Raw genomic sequence first — 16,769 nt, forward strand, 5'->3', positions numbered from 1 at the left:
TTAGCTCCTCGTCAATACATTGTTTCTAACTTATTCACAAGCAACAAATGAGTTGAGGAAATAAGAATGGTAAAATAGTAATTTTGTAAATCCTGACTAGCTGATGATATTCATGAAGGGTAAATATAGATAATATTCAGTGGATCCACCCATCACAATTAGTTGAATTCTTGAGTAGAAAATAAATTCATATGAACCGAGAGATTCTCAGTGTCAACTCTTTAGTGGAGTCAGTTGAAATTAAGCTAAACTTGGAAAAGGTTTGTGAACTTTTGAGTCCAAGTATTTTAGCTTAAGCTTTGTCAATTTGGATCCATGAGGTCACTGTCAGAAATCATATCGAGTAGGAATAGTTAAACTAGAAGCTAAGTCAAAACAAGAACGAGACAAGTTTTACGAAAATTGTCTAAAGGGTATTTTTGTTTGGACATAGGACGAAATGAATGTCAATAAATTTTTTGACAATGTCATATGATGACAAATGAAAGTTAAAGCACTCGGCCAAGTTAAGTGAATTGGGCCTTGAAGATTAAATTTCATTTCACGGATTTTATGTGAAAATTCTTAATGGGCTTCTCTTGTGTTGTCATGAACAAATAAGACATCTAGAATCATGTTCTAGAAGCCCTAAGAATTTCATCCATACCAAAAGGAGAGAAGAGAATTATTTTGTGCATTAATGTATGAAGATACATGTCAAAAGAAAAAGAGGAAACAAATTTGTTTCTAGAAGCAATAAAGAATTCGGCCAAGAGAGAGACAAAACTAAATGAGGAAACAAATCCAAGGCTTTATTAGACAAGCTTGGACGTGCAACATAGTGGGAAAAGAGGAAATAATATTTTCTCATGAATATGTGATATTCTATAGAAAAGTGGAAACTACCTTTTGAATGTAATCCTCCTCCAATAAATACCCCACCTCATTTCTCTCATTTCATTCATTCCACATAAGTTGGAGATTGAGAGCTTCTCTCTCTAGACCTTGTGGCCGATCCTCTCTCTCTCTCTCTAGTTTTCTTTTGTTTTTGTTTTTGCACCTAGGTCCACATTTGACCTAGTGTTTTAGCTCTTCGACTCTTAGACTTGTTCTTGAGTCGTCGTGTTTAAAAGTGCCAACACACTAATTCCTTTCTTTCTCAAGTGATTCTTGTGATAGAAACTTTCGTGGTTGCTCGAGTTCCCAAGGAAAGAAGAGAGACGTGCTGCGAGGGGCGACGAACGTTTCATCCTTCCTAAGGCTTCTCAACGTTCAAGCTTCTCAAAGGTTAGTAAACATATAATGCTCATTAATAGTTTTAATTTATATGTACTTGCTCTTTGTCTAGGTTAGTAAAATCGTTTTACTTGTTTTAAAGAAAATTTTTAAATTCCGCCGCTTGCTTGAATCGTTAAATCTTTTCTTAACCCTAGATCAATTCCAACAAATGATATCAGAGCTATAGTCAAAGATGTGCATGTACATGTAATTAAAATTACAAATAATTGGCTGCGTAGCCATCTTAAACACTAGCAATTTATTTTTAGCCAACTTTTCGTTAATTTCCTGTAAATAGCCATATTGCTTACGTGGCGGCTTATTAATTAAATTAGGTTTACATTTTTACCCTTATTTAATTCGGTAGATTGAATTAATTATGCAGTTTTTTTTCAAATTTCGAATTAAATAAATAAGGCAGTTTTTAAAAAAAAAATTTGAAGGAAACCGATTAGGAAAGTAGTTATAGGTACCGGTTGACCTTCGGCAATCAGTTTCTATTTTTGTGGCAAATTATAATATTCAATCTGCAAAATATTCCTCATTTATTGACTTTATTCTGGAAAATAATTCAAATATTACAATTACGATATTCATGATCTCAGTTGACCGCCAAAATATTTACAGAATTTTTTCTAGTTTTTATTTACATGAATAGACTGTAAATATGCTTTGTATTTACAATGAATATACTGTAAATATGCTTTGTTTTTACACGAATATACTGTAAATCAGTTTTGTATTTACACGAATATACTGTAAATCAGTTTTATTTTTATAATGCTTTACGCTGAAACAATTGATATTAACTGTAAATCAACGTTGTATTTACAATACTAGAAAAGAAACACCAGAACCAAAATCTCAACAAATTCACAATCACTAAAACATATCTCATACACTCAAAACCACCAGCAATGCCGATGAAAAAGAAGAAAAAGAAGAAGAAGAAGCATGATCACGGCGGAGAACATCATGGCCGACATCACGGCGTGGACAAATGAATATTTTTCTCTTTTAAACGAATCTTTTCTTCTTCTGCCATCTTATTTCTTCTCGTTGCCTGCCCGGAGAAGAAAGAAGATGACAGAAGAAGAAAAGATTCGTGGTGCGTTTGTTTTGAATGGATTTTGTGGTGCGTGATGTTTAAATTTGTTTGTTAATGCATTTATGGAGTTTTAAATGCTCCCTTAATTTATGCAAGGTAGTTATGGTCGAATTTTTTTTCCATTTAAATTATTACGCTGAAAAAAATGGGCGGGAATAACAAAGGGCAATCCCGTCCAAATTTGACTGTTAATAAATGACACTGGCTATTTACTGCATATTAACGAAAGTTGGGCTAAAAAAATTGCTTATTTTCGGGAGGCCATTTAACTTAATTACCCTTAAAATTATGAGCTTGAAAATCGTTTTCGAAAGTTTACTAATTTTGTGACAAGTTAGAATTGTTTTCTTAGATTTTTTTTAATTTATTGCTCATGCCTTTAAATTAAAAATCATGTTGATTTTCTATGATTTTGGGATGTTATTAAAACACATTAGAATCAGTTCTAAAAGTTTTTAATTTTTTATAATGAAAAACGTGTTTTTAAAGTTTGAGAAATTTCGAGTAAATTTTGTGACTAGTTATCATGTCTTACTAGTTTCTTGTATTTACTTGATTCGTTTTATGCTTGTTGTTATTTATTTTATAACATGTTATTACCATGTTAATAAAACACAATTAAAAGCTTTAACAACTCCCTAAAATGTTCCGTTACACTAGATTCTTTTTCGCACTCAAGTCCGGACTTTAATTATTTCTGCTTTCTTCGAGCTCGAGTAAAATCCGCAGTAAAAGTGGCATAACTCTCTGCTCATAATTTTAAATTTAATGATTCTTGAACCAAATTAAAGGTCTGTCTGTCCTCTTTCCAATGCAATTGGTTTTAGGTCAAAAGGACATTGGAGCCGCCAGTTATGGCAATTTTACTCCAAGGTGCACGGCTGTTCCGAAAGTACAGTTTTTTAGGATTCCGGATTTTACTCCGAGGTCAATTAATCCGTTATACATTTCTTGATACTTATATACCATAAGCACTGTTGCTTCCCCAGCTAAAGATTCTTCCAAAAGTTCATACTTCGGAAGTACCGGCGATCTATCGGTTCTGGAATCAACCCTTAGGTGAGTGAACATTGACCTTCTTTCAGGAAGGCTGGATTCCGTATCTGTCAAACACTTCCCACTCGAATCATGCTCCGAAACTCCCAAGACATAAGCTGTTATTAGCATGATAGTAGCCTTTTAGCGAATGAGTCAAAGAGCGCAGTAACATGATCGAGTGTCCATGATCACTTCAGGATTTAGATCAAGTCTCAATGTGACCATCATAGTGACCTCAGTTAGTATGTCGTAATAGTACTTAAACGACACATCTACAACAAAAGCATGTCCGGGTCGTGCACTTACCACAAGTGCAAAATGCTCGCACATCGTGATCAATCTTCACTAGTGTTCCACATATATGACTTTAGATATAGCTATCTAGGCGTGTATTAGTCATTGACGATGTTTTAGCTCACCGTCCGAACTCATGTTCCCTGCACGTGACTCAGTTTAATACGGAGGCTACGGATGATAGTTGCTATTGAGGAGAATCGCACTAGTAGCCGTACAAACGCATTGCTCAATGATGTTGATGACTTTGGAGGAGAACCTGAAGCACCGGAGAATCGTGAGGAGGAAACCCCAATTCAATCTATCATAAGCCTTGCTCAAGTCAATCTTAATCCTGACTAAACCCTCCATCCTCTTGATGCTCTTCATCTTATGCATAACTTCGTGAGCAAGGACGGTATTTTCCGCAATCCATCGGCCCAGAACAAAAGCCGATTGATATGGCGAGATCAACTTATCAAGTAAACTGCGGATGCGAGATGTGATGATGCACACGATTACCTTGAAGCTAAAGTTGCGCAGGCTTATTGGACGGAATTTGTTGAAGGTATCCGCCCCCCCCCCCCCCCCCCCCCCCCGGTTTTTGGGATAATAACCACATGAGCCGACTCAAAAAAGTGTTGCATAAACCCACAAGGGACTCTCCCACAAATTCCCAATATCTCTCATAGAAAATACCTTGAAGACCATCCGGACTGGGTGCTTTCAATTTGGGCATATTCCAAACCGTTTTCTTGATCTCATCTGTGAATCTCTATAATCCTCTCATTATCCATCTCTCCAATGCACGGATCAATGAGACCTTCAAGATCTTCCGGGAACTCCATAATAGAAGCTTTGAAAAGCTCTAAAAACTTCTTGTCCAAGTAGATGCCTATCTCCTTTTGGTTACTACACCAAGACCCATCTTCTTTCTTGATGCTCCCAATATGATTGCGCTTTCTCCTAATCACCGTGGCCGTGTGAAAGAAGCGTGTGTTTGCGTCTCCATCTTTAAGCCAAGTCTCTCTAGAATGTTGTCTCCACATCTTCTCTGCGGATCTTGTGAGCTCCATGATCTCCGTTTGAAGTGCCACTTCGCGGAAAGCAGCAACATGACCTATCCGCACATTTTGAACCCTAAGGAGCTCCTCCTTCTTTGCCCCGATTGGTTTTTGACTCTTCCTCCAATGAATCGCTTGCCACTGTTGTAACCTTCTTCATACGGTGTAGACTTTGGCCATTAGAGGCCCACCATCGGATCCGGTCCCGATAGGAAGCCACAAATCCCGCACAATGTCACAGCATTCCGGCACGAGGGACCAAGCATTGAAGAGCAGGAAAGGCCTCCTCCCCCGATCATCAAGGAGAAAGCAATCAAGAAGTAATGGCGCATGATCCGATTCTACCATGGAGAGAACCTTGACCCGGACTTTGTTGGTGAGGAGAAATTTAAGTACAAATAAGCTCAAAAATTTGAGAAATATGTTCTATTAGCTATTAGGGTATCTATTTTTCGTAACCACTTAAGATACACACATAAAATTAATTCTTTATACTATCAACTCATAAACCTTATTTCATACAATATCACACATATTTTATGCAACCGAAATCCCTTAAAAAAATTATTAACCTTGGTTCACTGTTTTTTTCTCTTCTTAATAACCAAGAAAAAAAATGATTTAACCCTTGGGTACCTCTTTTTGTTACCGGTTAATTTTGCCAAAGGTTTTAGCTTTTCGATTAATTTTAATTGGTTGAAAAATGTTGTTAACCTGGAAAAACGTTAAGAACCCTGCCTAAAATATTGTGGATGATTTTATGTGAAATATATATATATAATTTCTCAAATGAATAATCTAATCCATCTCACTCAAGTTGAGTTTTATGCAACAAAGCAAACCGGGACGAGTCAACATATCATTTGAGTTCAAACTTGGCTTCCATGGTAGCTCATGACCTAACTTCCATGTGAAATGCTGGGTAACTGATTAGAATTTGACAATTTTACATAGAAGTGTAAAGTTAAGATTAGCTACTTTACTTTGCCATAATTATTCTATCATATTACCAATAAGGTCAAATTTTGTAGTTTTATGCTATTAAGTATTAACATAGAAATATCTTTTTTTAATTTGGCATTCAAAATAGTAAATTGACATTATGGAACCACCAAAAATGGATGGCTATTTGCTAGACTGTCTACCCGTACCAGCTGGCAAAGTTTATTCTTTTTTTTTTCACAGAAAAATACGAGAAGTGGAAGTATAAATGTATAGCAAAATAAGTATACATCGTGCTCAAATTGAGACATTTTTCATTGCCCTTTCAACATAATATTATTGCAAAGATGCAAACATTAAGTAAGGACGAGTAGCGCTTGCTTTACGTCTCTACTTATTGTGAATTTTGGATGTGAGATTATCTATTCACTATGTAGAGTTAGATGGAAAGACTTTGGTCCAAGTTTTAAAAATTCACTCTTCTTTTATTAATGAATTTGGTACATTTTTGTCTAAAATATCCAGTTTGTCGTCTGTCTTTCCAATAATTAAGTTGTCTCATATCTATAGATAATCTAACATGGCTGCTTATGAATTAACAACTTTCGCTCTTATGATAATGAACTAATTTAGTTGGAAAAAAACCCCCCTCTTTCGATCGAGTCTGCACCGAACAACATCCTCATCTCTAATTGCAGTTCTTATTATTAAAAAAAAAAATGTAGCGACAAATAAATTTGCTAACCTCCCACTTGTCCGGTTGACAAATTTATTAAAAAAATTATCCAACGAACGTTAGTCAAATAAAATAAGGATAAATTACAAGAATACCTCCTGAATTCAGGGGTCGGTAACGAACTGCCCCCTAAACTCGAAAAAGTCACAAAAAATCACATGAATTCTCGTCCTGTTAAAGTATTGTCCCTTCTGTCAAAAATATTCCGTTCAAATTTATATTTTGAGCACATGACTCTCACGTGATTATTATTTGTTGGGAAAATTAATAATATTGCTTAAATAATTAAATAAACCATTTATTTATAAAAATCACAACCCTTTTTTTTATCCCTTCTTCTTCCTTCTTCGATTTCTTCTTCTCCTTTTCTCCTTCTTGCGCGCGCCAACCTGCAATGTAAAGGAAGAAAAAAAAGTTTCAACAACAATCAATAAGAACACTCTCCGGCCGGCCGACCGACCACCATCACCAACCTTCTTCTTCGCTCTTCATCTTCTCCTTCCTCGTTCACCTTTCTCGCGTGCCACCAACCCGATTGAACCCCGAGCTCCACCGCGCGCACTACCGGCCGACAGAGGGAGTCGCCGCGAGCTCACTGAGGCTGCCGACCGAGAAAGGACACCGGAAAAAGGGAGAGAACATGCCGAGGAGACTAGTTTCATAGCAATCAAGGTGAGAAATCCTTTCCTCTTAATTGGATTTTAAAGTTAGGGTTTGGAGTTGATTTTGGGGATTTTGGATATCCATGAAGATTTTTTATGAAATTGATGAGTTATTAGGGTTGATTGAACTCGGTTTGTATTGAATATTAATTGAATTTGTTGATTGGAAGTTGTTTTCTTTGAAATTTCTTGAATTTGGCCGAAAATCCGAAATTAGGGTTCATAAATTGGGGCTTTTGATTTCTGGACTTGATTCGTGGAATTGAAGTGAGATTAGACTCGTTTTGGTGCTCATTTATGTTGTGAATTGCTTATTTAATTATGTAAGCAATATTATTAATTTTACCTTCAAATAATAATCACGTGAGAGTCATATGCTCAAAATATAAATTTTAACGGAATATTTTTTACAGAAGGGATAATAGTTTAACAGAACGAGAGTTCATGTGATTTTTTTAGAGGGCAGTTCGTTACCAACCTCTGAATTCAGGGGGTATTCTTGTAATTTATCCTATTAACAAATAAAACCGGAGAATAGCTCGACATATATTTTGCTCGTCGTTTTTTTCTAAATTGCTATAAATTTTATACTGATCTAGTTGGTGTGTTTTCTAGTGTATCATGGTTTAACTTTAAAGCTATGTCCATCAATGAAGATTGCCTTAAATACATTGTCACTCTCATCGTCAGACAATAAAGAAATACATAACAAAGCAATTACTGTGATGTGAGCTAATGCGTTTTTATTGTCTTGGAGAGAGAGAGAGAGAGAGAGAGAGAGAGAGAGAGAGAGATTTTGAATGAATAAATACGAGAAGCATTAGCATAGAGAAGGACAAAGTGGAAAAAAAGGACAAAGACCCCACATGGGCTTTGGCCTAAAAGAAATAAATACTATTTTATATAAAATAAAAAAAGGCACCACTATAAAGAATATTTAAAAAGTCAAAATTGTTCAAATGCACTGTTAAACCCATATATATCCTCATCTCTTTTTTTTCTTGCTTTCTTTTCTTTTTCGAAGATACAAAAATACCATTCAATTCCTACATGAAATTTTCACATTTGTGTGAGAAAAAAAATATCTAAATCATCATCTGAAAATCTCCTCCTCTCTAATTACGTCTCCCTAACAAATTCTTTACCCAATATTTTTAAGAAAGCCTCTCTCTCTCTCTCTCTCTCTCTCTCTCTCTCTCTCTCTCTCTCTTTCTCTCTCTCATAAACGGTCTCTATTTCTGCCAAAATAAAAATAAGGAAAAAAAAAAAAAAAAACCCTTTGGAGTGAGTAAGAAGTGTCCACCTCAAAAGAGAGCCTTCCTTTCTTTTTCCCTGCCTGTCAATAATCTGCACAAAATAACACAATTCCAATAATGAGAAAAGCATTCGAATTAGAAAAGCAAATAAAGATCCCAGCTTTTTATATACACTCCTAAATAAAGGCATGTATGTATACATTCATAAATATACGTACCATCGTGTTTCTTCATCAAATTTCTAGCAAATAACAAGCAAATGAGAACAAACCCCACCCCAGCCGCTCCTCCTAATATTATGGCCACAGTCTTCCCTGTATTTCCATTCCCTGCGTTACCAAAATATTTATAAATTTTTTTTAATTAAAGCAACCGAATCAAACAAACAAAATAAACTTAATCCCATCCTTACATTAAAGCAAATTTAGAAAGAAAGAAAAAAATAATTTGTGCATTCAACTGGCTTTGAACTATCCGGTCTGAAAAAATAAAAAAGCTTTGAACAAGAGCTATGAACCCTCTTTTGTTTTTAATTTTTGCAAATCACACTAAAAAATGGTGCAGTTTTAGCATCAACGAGTTTTGTTACCCGTCGCATGACCCGTCGCGTTGCTATGGGTTAACAAAAACACTATTAAGCATGTTCTAAAAAATTCTTAAGTTTAAAATAGTAAATTTTTTTTTTTAAGACAACTATGCGGGATTGAACGCACGAGAGGGGTGTGAAATTACGTTAAAATAGTAAATTGTATGATAATATATCTATATATACATTACTTAAAGAGTCAATATATTTTCATAGTAGTAAACAAATAAGTTGTAGATTTGCTTTGTTTTGCTTCAGAGTCGGCTAAAACACTTGCTACAGTCATTTTAGTATTTATAGAATGTGCCACATCCAATAGCATTACGCCATTTTTATACCAAACGTTATAATGTATATATTCCAACAATACCCCTTTATAACTATTTCAAATATTTATAAAATACCTTTATTTATTAAGTAATCTATATCCCATACTGCGCCTAAAATAATCCTAATCTTTTTAATTTTATTTAATCTGTCAGTTAATTTTTGAGAGTGTCACCTGAACCACCACCACCTCCGCCGCCACCTTCACCATCGGAAGCAGAAGAAGAAGATCTCCGGGGAACTCCATTAGGATAATAGCTGTAGCTTATAAAGCACTTATGAAGATAGACCTGGCCGGAAATGGCTCCACCGCACTCGACCTCCGATCTCTGCACGGCGGTCTTCACACACTCGCCGCAGTCAGAGCCACCGAGCTCTCCCTCGCACTGTCCCACCACATACACTCCCTGGTAGCTCCCGGCGTAGAATCCATTCCCGGAGGTGATTCCGTTCTCCAGCACCGACAGAGCCGTGCCACGCCGCTCCTCGAACCCCGCTCCGGCCGCCGAGGACGATCCGCAAGTCTTGAAGAGGAGATCGAGCCCCGAGATCTGCGCGAATCCCGAGACCTCGTAGGCGATGTAGCAGCCGACGAGCTGAACCCTAGCGGCGGCGACAGAGGGGCCGCAGAGCGACGACGCGGCGGAGGGGAGGCGGGCGACGCAGGCGGAGCAGTCGCCAGCGGAGAGGTCGCCGCGGCATTGGAATCGGCCTTGGAATTGGCCGGACGAGGATTTGGAGAACCGCGATTTGGTCGACTGTTGGACCAGCGCCGCCGTGAGAGTTGCGAGGCTCTGGCGGTACGATCCGCTTGGATCGTTTAGGGTTTGCTTTGAGCAGCCTTTGTAGACCAGCGCTGTGTAGTCGGTGGAAGCTGGCGAGACTATGGCGGTGAGGGCTAGGATGAGGGAGATTATAAGTAGCGGGGTTGGATTGTGAATTGGCATTTCTTCAATGGCGTTTTGTTTAAAAAGGTGAGAGGAAATGGGTGGGGGATTTCAAAGCATGGCCTGAAATGGAAATGGAAATGGTGTTTGAGAGACGAGAGGATGGGAAAAGTGAGGTCTTGATTCAACCTCTTTGCTTCTAAACTCAGTTTTTTTTTTTTTTTTTTGGCTAGGAAATGGAAAGTGTGTAGTGTAGTTTACAATATAGTTTTTAAAGAGTTTGAGTGTTTATACTTGTACTTTAATTAATAGTGAGTTATCGGTAATGGCCTGGGTTACCCATATAACTCTTTTTTTAAATATATATATATATATATATATATATATATATATATATATATATATATATATAACACTCTTTTATAATTATCATTTTTGGGATGTATAATATATTATATTTTTGGAGGCCTTGCTTAGCTTACCCTACCTCTGAATATGTGCAGAGGAGGGGTGAGGCATCTTTATTTGGGTTGATTAGATATTTATTGTTTATTTTGTTTTGTTTGCAAAAGAAAATAGTACAATGTATAGAAATTAGAACTGGGGGTGGTTTGTTTGAAGGTGCTGTGACACAGTGACTTTGGGGAGAAAAATAAAATAAATCTAGTAAAGGTTAATTTTTAGTTGTTGGTATCTCAGTGGTATGCGTGTGATTAATTTAAAGTTAATATAGAAAATGAGAACAAAATGGGGTTTAAAGTTAAATATTTAACTGGATCATACTTTGAAAGCTGTAATATTATTCCCTTGTGTAGATGAGAAGGTTTGTTTTGTAGGATTGTATTTGTTGTGAGAGTTGTGTTGTGTGTGAGTGAAGGAATCTGGTTTTTTTGAAGGAGTAAAAAAAAGTGAGCTGGGGTTTTGACTAAAGTACATTTGCATTGATCATGGAGTTTGAAAATTCAGAGGTGGGTAATTGTAAATTGTTTTGTTTTCTTCCTTCTATAGCCTCTAGTTGACTCTTCTTACTTGAGTAATTTCATTAATTGGCTTAATAAGCCATTAAATATCAAGATTAGACCTTAATGTTTAAAAATATCTAAATATGGATTTTTGACCCAAAATCGGACAAAAATACCCCTCTGAACCCTATACATCTCTCACTCTTCATTTTTATCATTTCAATCACACTCAAATCTACTCAAATCCTCTCTACTTAAGCGAGTTTCAAAAGAATCATGGGTAAGATTACTAACTTAATCATTTTTACAAAGTTTATGATTGTATATGATAGAATGTAGCAAAAAAAATCGATCAGATCTGAAAACAAAGTCCAAAATCTGAGTTTTAACTTGTTTGTACGATGGTATACGATGTGGTATGATTAGATTTAACTTTTTGTACGATGAAATTTAGAAAAAAAAAAATTGCCCTATGTACGATGCTTTACGATGCTGTACGATACTGTACGATGCTGATGCATCTCTGTACGATATTGTACGATGTTGTACGATGCTGTACGATATAGAAGCTAATTTTGCATAGCTTATCTGTTTTTTTGCAGTTTTTGTCATGATTAACGGCACTTGGGGAGAAGGAATGACACCAATGGGTTTTCACCAATCAGAAATGCGTGCATTCGTAGTTCCGAAAGAGGTAACGTACACGGAGTTAGTAGATTTGTTATACGAGAAGTTCGAGTTAGACAGATTCGCGTTCGACTTAAAACTCGAAGTCCCATACACAGTGGGTACAATTCCGCTGGGTCCTGCCGTATTGAAGGACAATGGTGATGTTTCGCATTTTATGAAGCACAAATATCGTAATAGATTTCCACTTTGTGTAAGTTTGGTACCGAAACAGATCATTGCACCTATTGCGTATCGAGGAGTATATAAAGGAAAAGATGTGGAAGTTGGAAGGGTGTCTCGCAATGAACCGAAGAAGAGACGGAATACACTTGTTATCGAGGATCGACAAAATGATCCTATAATTGAAAACAAAGACGGTGGCTGTGACGAGGACTTGTTTAACGAGTACAACGGTGCCGAAAACGGTGACGAAGTATACAGGCGTGATAGAGATTGTAATCACAACAGTGACGAATATGATGGACACAATGGTGATGAATACGAAGATGGCGAAGGTGATGAAAACGAAGGTGGCGAAGGTGATGAAAACGAAGGTGGCGATGGTGATGAAGAGAATAGTGACGGATATGACGGAGATAACAATGGTAGAGGTGAAGAATTTGAAGAATTCGCCAATCCCGAAGAATATGAAGAATTTGTGGAAACGTTTACAGTTCAACGGGTCATTGTGAACCATCGGGTCAATGTCAGCGTGAGCCTCCGATGATCGGATCACCTATCGTTCCTTATTCATGGAAAGCACCCGAGTTCACCGCCGATGATGTTGTGAAGGAAAACCCGAGTCATTATCCAAGTCATTCTTCTACAGGTAATTTAAGTCGATTCAAATGAGATTCAAGTATAATATGAAACCACCTATTGTTTAACTAACCTTTGAAACTAATAGGTAGCTCATAAGAAATATATATTGGGCAACAATTTGAAAACAAGCATGAACTGACGAAACATATCCACCTGTACGCGTTGAAACATAATTTCGAATTTAGAGTGAAATCTTCTTCGAAAAAGAGATGGTATGTTCTATGCAAAGACGAGAGATGCACATGGAGGTTGAGGGGTGTCGTGCAGTGGTCTGAGATGTGGGAGATTACGTCGTACAAGGGTAAACACTCATGTGGGCGTGTTGTTGAGGGCCATCGAGGAGCAGCACCATGGCTCATCGGTCACGTATTTAAAGACAAGTACTCAATTAACTCTATGGCGGAGTATTCGGCGCATAACGTCAGGGAAGAAGTGAAGACAAGATGGGGTGTGAACATATCGTATTTGAAAGCTTGGAGATCCAGGGAGAAAGCTATTGGGTACGTGCGGGGTACGCCCGAACAATCGTACCAGAAGTTACCGTCTTGGTTGTACATGTTAAAGCAAAAGAATCCTGGGACGTTAACAGACTTTGTGCAAGATGGTGACAAATTCAAGTATGCTTTCTTTTCCATTGGGGCATGTCGTAGAGGCTTCAAAGCATGTCGGCCGGTCATAGCATTGGACGGTGCATTTCTGAAGACAAAATACGGCGGACAGTTGCTTTGTGCAATTGCAATGGATGCGAATTCACAATTATATCCACTTGCATTTGGAGTTGTAGATAGCGAGTGTCATGCTTCTTGGATTTGGTTTTTGAGAAGATTGCGAGAAGCTATCGGTGAAGACGTACCTAATTTGGCGTTCATATCCGATCGCCACGTTAGCATCATACATGGTGTCGAGGTTGTGTTTCCTGATATCCCTCACGGAGCATGTTACCATCATTTACAACTGAATGTCCAACACAAGTTCAAGACAGACCATTGTCGCTTTGAACTTTACGATGCAGCTTAAACCTTCAGTAAAACAGCATTCGAAGCTAATTTTAGACAGTTGAGACGTAAGGATGTCGAGATGGCAAAGTATCTCGAAGAAGTTGGTGTCGATCGGTGGGCCAGAGCTTTCTTTCTCGGAAAATGGTAAAAGTCTAGAACTTCTTTTGTACTGAATTTTTTATGTCGTTGATTATATAAATCAAGTATGTTTTATATAGGTACGACCTAATGACGAGCAACAACGCAGAAAGCTTCAACAACAAAACAAGGAATGCTAGGACATTTCCCATTACGACGTTTTTCGAGTTTATTCGATTCACACTCCAAACTTGGTTTTTTGAACGAGAAGAGATAGCGAACAAGTTGAACACAAAATTGGCACCAACGTGGCAAAATGATCTCGCACAGCTAAATAATAAGGCACAGTTCGTCAATGCGTACGGGCTTGGTCTATATGAATGTCATGTCAAAGACGCAAGAGGTGATTTCGATGTAGACCTTATGGCGAAGACATGCACTTGCGGACTACCACAACAATTGAATATCCCGTGCGAGCATCCTATTGCAGCAGTCCAACATCGAAGCGTGGACGTGTACTCGTTATGCAGTGACTTTTATTTGAAGGAGACGTGGATGAGATGTACAAGGAAGCCATATATCCGGTTGGCAATGAAGATCAATGGGATGTCCCGGATGAGATAAAAAACATGAAAGTTTCGGAACCCGTTGAAAAGAAGCAAGCCGGTCGACCGAAGAAAAGTAAACAAGGAAGAAGAAGGATTAATTGATACCCATCTCAAGGCGAAAAGGTTGTTATCCAGCGAAAATGGGGGAAATGTGGTGGTAGGGGACATAACAGAAAAACATGCACTTGGAGGGATTAAAACTTTAGACTTGGTCTTATTTTTTAAGTTTAAAACTTTGACGTTTATTTGAGTGACCTTTTTATTTTGTTTAATGGAGTTTCATCCGTCTCATGGACCTTTTTTTCGATTCAACTCTGGAAAGCATTAAGTTTCAAGGTTAATTATCTATTTCTCATCACATCATAACAACATGAAGCTGAGGAATGATGATTAAATATTGATCTAGTCTTTGTATAGGGAATGATGATTTGGAGAAGAAATGTCTATTTCTTAATATTAGCAGTTCCGGAAAATAAAAAAAATTGATGGCGGGTGAAAGTCAATATTAAAAAAACCATCTCGATAATATGTTTATAAGGTACTATTACATACATACAAAAAAAAAAGATTAAAAAAAAAACATCCGAAATTACAAAATCACGAGATAAGGTGGTTGTAGAATAAATCCACGCACCATTTCTTCATGAATGTTCTCATATTGACACTTTGAAGAGTGTCAAATGATTCGTTTAGTACTATGTGCTCGACATACTTCACTGCGAACATCCCGCAATCACCGCTACAACACAAAAATAAGTAAAAGAGTTTGTCAAACTTCTAAAATAACTTGTCAATAAAAACATAATTGTTTAAAACTTGTCAAAAAAAGTTCAATTAACTAGTCAAAAACACTTTTTTTTAAAAGAACTTGTAAAAAATCTTGTCAAAAATAAACAAACTTGTAAAATAACTTTTCAAAAAAAGTTGAATATCATAACTTGTAAAAAAAAAAAAAAAACTTCTAAAATAACTTGTCAATAAAAACATAATTGTTTAAAACTTGTCAAAAAAAAGTTCAATGAACTAGTCAAAAAAACTTTTTTAAAAGAACTTGTAAAAAATCTTGTCAAAAAATAAACAAACTTGTAAAATAACTTTTCAAAAAAAGTTGAATATCATAACTTGTAAAAAAAAAAAAACAAACTTCTAAAATAACTTGTCAATAAAAACATAATTGTTTAAAACTTGTAAAAAAAAGTTCAATTAACTAGTCAAAAAAACTTTTTTTAAAAGAACTCGTAAAAAATCTTGTCAAAAAATAAACAAACTTGTAAAATAACTTTTCAAAAAAAGTTGAATATCCTAACTTGTAAAAAAAAAAAAACTTCTAAAATAATTGTAACAAAAAAAATGTAAACATGTTTACCTGTATGCACATTGTGGGACATTGTCATCGACGAGCCACGTCAGGTTAGTGAACTTAATTTCACCGTGCTCACTCTCCCGATAAGAGTTGGGATGGTTCTTGAAGAAACCACCTATGGCCACAATCCTAGCAAATGCTCGAGTCCAAGTCTGAATAATAAACACTTTAGCAATGTTAAGTAACCCTTATAATTTAATTAACCACAAATAAAGGTAATAATTGTGAATAACATAACATTTTACGTACCTCCATCATCTCCGTGAAGTCCTTTTGATTATTCGACGACTGCATGAGATCATTTTGGCAATCGAGGACGGTAATGGTCCAGGCCTGGATGTCGATCCGAAATGTGAACCAATGAAGGTTCTTGAAGTTCACGACGAACATGATCTCACGAGCACCATCCCAAGGGAAAATATCGGTGTCCCTATACCCAGTCATCGGGGTAATAGTTGCCCTCATGTCCCAGTCCACGGGTTCGGGCTCTGCCCCCGGCTCGATGGCCTTCTTGATGTTCGCTTCTTCCGTGGTGAATCGGCCGTACACATGCTGGACCCACCGACAATCCATGATTCGGACGTCTTGCCGATATCCGTCGAGAGCTCGTTGGCGAGCCCGAATCATGTGAATTATAGCATCAATATGCTGAGACATAACAAACATATAGTGTTATTTTAAATTGATAGGGAAAGTTAAATTATATAATTAATAACGTACCGAATCATGCAGCCATCTGGTTTCTGTCAATATCGTGTCGAAGAAATTCGTGTCTCCGTCGCACGTCTTCAGGTGAGTAGACTCCATGAACTTGCCGTCCCACTTTTTTTGTCCGCAACCACTTAACGAAATTATCAAACTCTTTTAGCTTCGCGTCCTTCAACGGGTTGAACTTGGGGATCGGCTTTTCTGAATACTTGGGTCTCGTCGGATCAGTGAAATCGGCCCAACGCGACGACTTCTGTCGCACTTGCCGATTTGGACGTGGCGGATTAAGTTGTGCCTTGTGGCTTTTCCTTATAAGCGGAGTTGTGAGCGGGCGTTGCTTATCCGGAATGTCTTCTCTACGAGGACTCGACGAAGACGTCGACAACCTGGGCGAAGTCACCGGCCTGATCTCCGATCGCTTCGAC

At 37.2% G+C, this 16,769-nt stretch overlaps 1 protein-coding gene across 1 annotated transcript; it reads right to left on the bottom strand.

The window, feature by feature from the left end:
• Window positions 1-7,921: 7,921 nt before the first annotated feature.
• LOC149393587 (plasmodesmata-located protein 2-like) lies at window positions 7,922-10,464 on the bottom strand. Its single transcript, XM_089617396.1, has 3 exons — window positions 9,425-10,464; window positions 8,555-8,665; window positions 7,922-8,427 (listed from the first exon to the last, which is right to left on the bottom strand). Exons 1-3 carry the CDS (start codon window positions 10,194-10,196, stop codon window positions 8,420-8,422), a joined length of 891 nt encoding a protein of 296 aa, XP_089473522.1. The 5' UTR covers window positions 10,197-10,464; the 3' UTR covers window positions 7,922-8,419.
• Window positions 10,465-16,769: the final 6,305 nt, after the last annotated feature.

Source organism: Urtica dioica, chromosome 6 (assembly GCF_054948205.1).
Source record: "Urtica dioica subsp. dioica isolate 48M chromosome 6, U.dioica_male_clone48M_v1_H2, whole genome shotgun sequence".
NCBI lineage: Eukaryota > Viridiplantae > Streptophyta > Magnoliopsida > Rosales > Urticaceae > Urtica > Urtica dioica.

Coding starts and splice junctions, on each gene's coding strand:
- LOC149393587 (XM_089617396.1), bottom strand. CDS start 10,196: ATGCCAATTCACAATCCAACCCCGCTACTTATAATCTCCCTCATCCTA. Junction 8,666..9,424: donor CGGAGGTGGTGGTGGTTCAG/GTGACACTCTCA, acceptor TTGGTAACGCAG/GGAATGGAAATACAGGGAAG.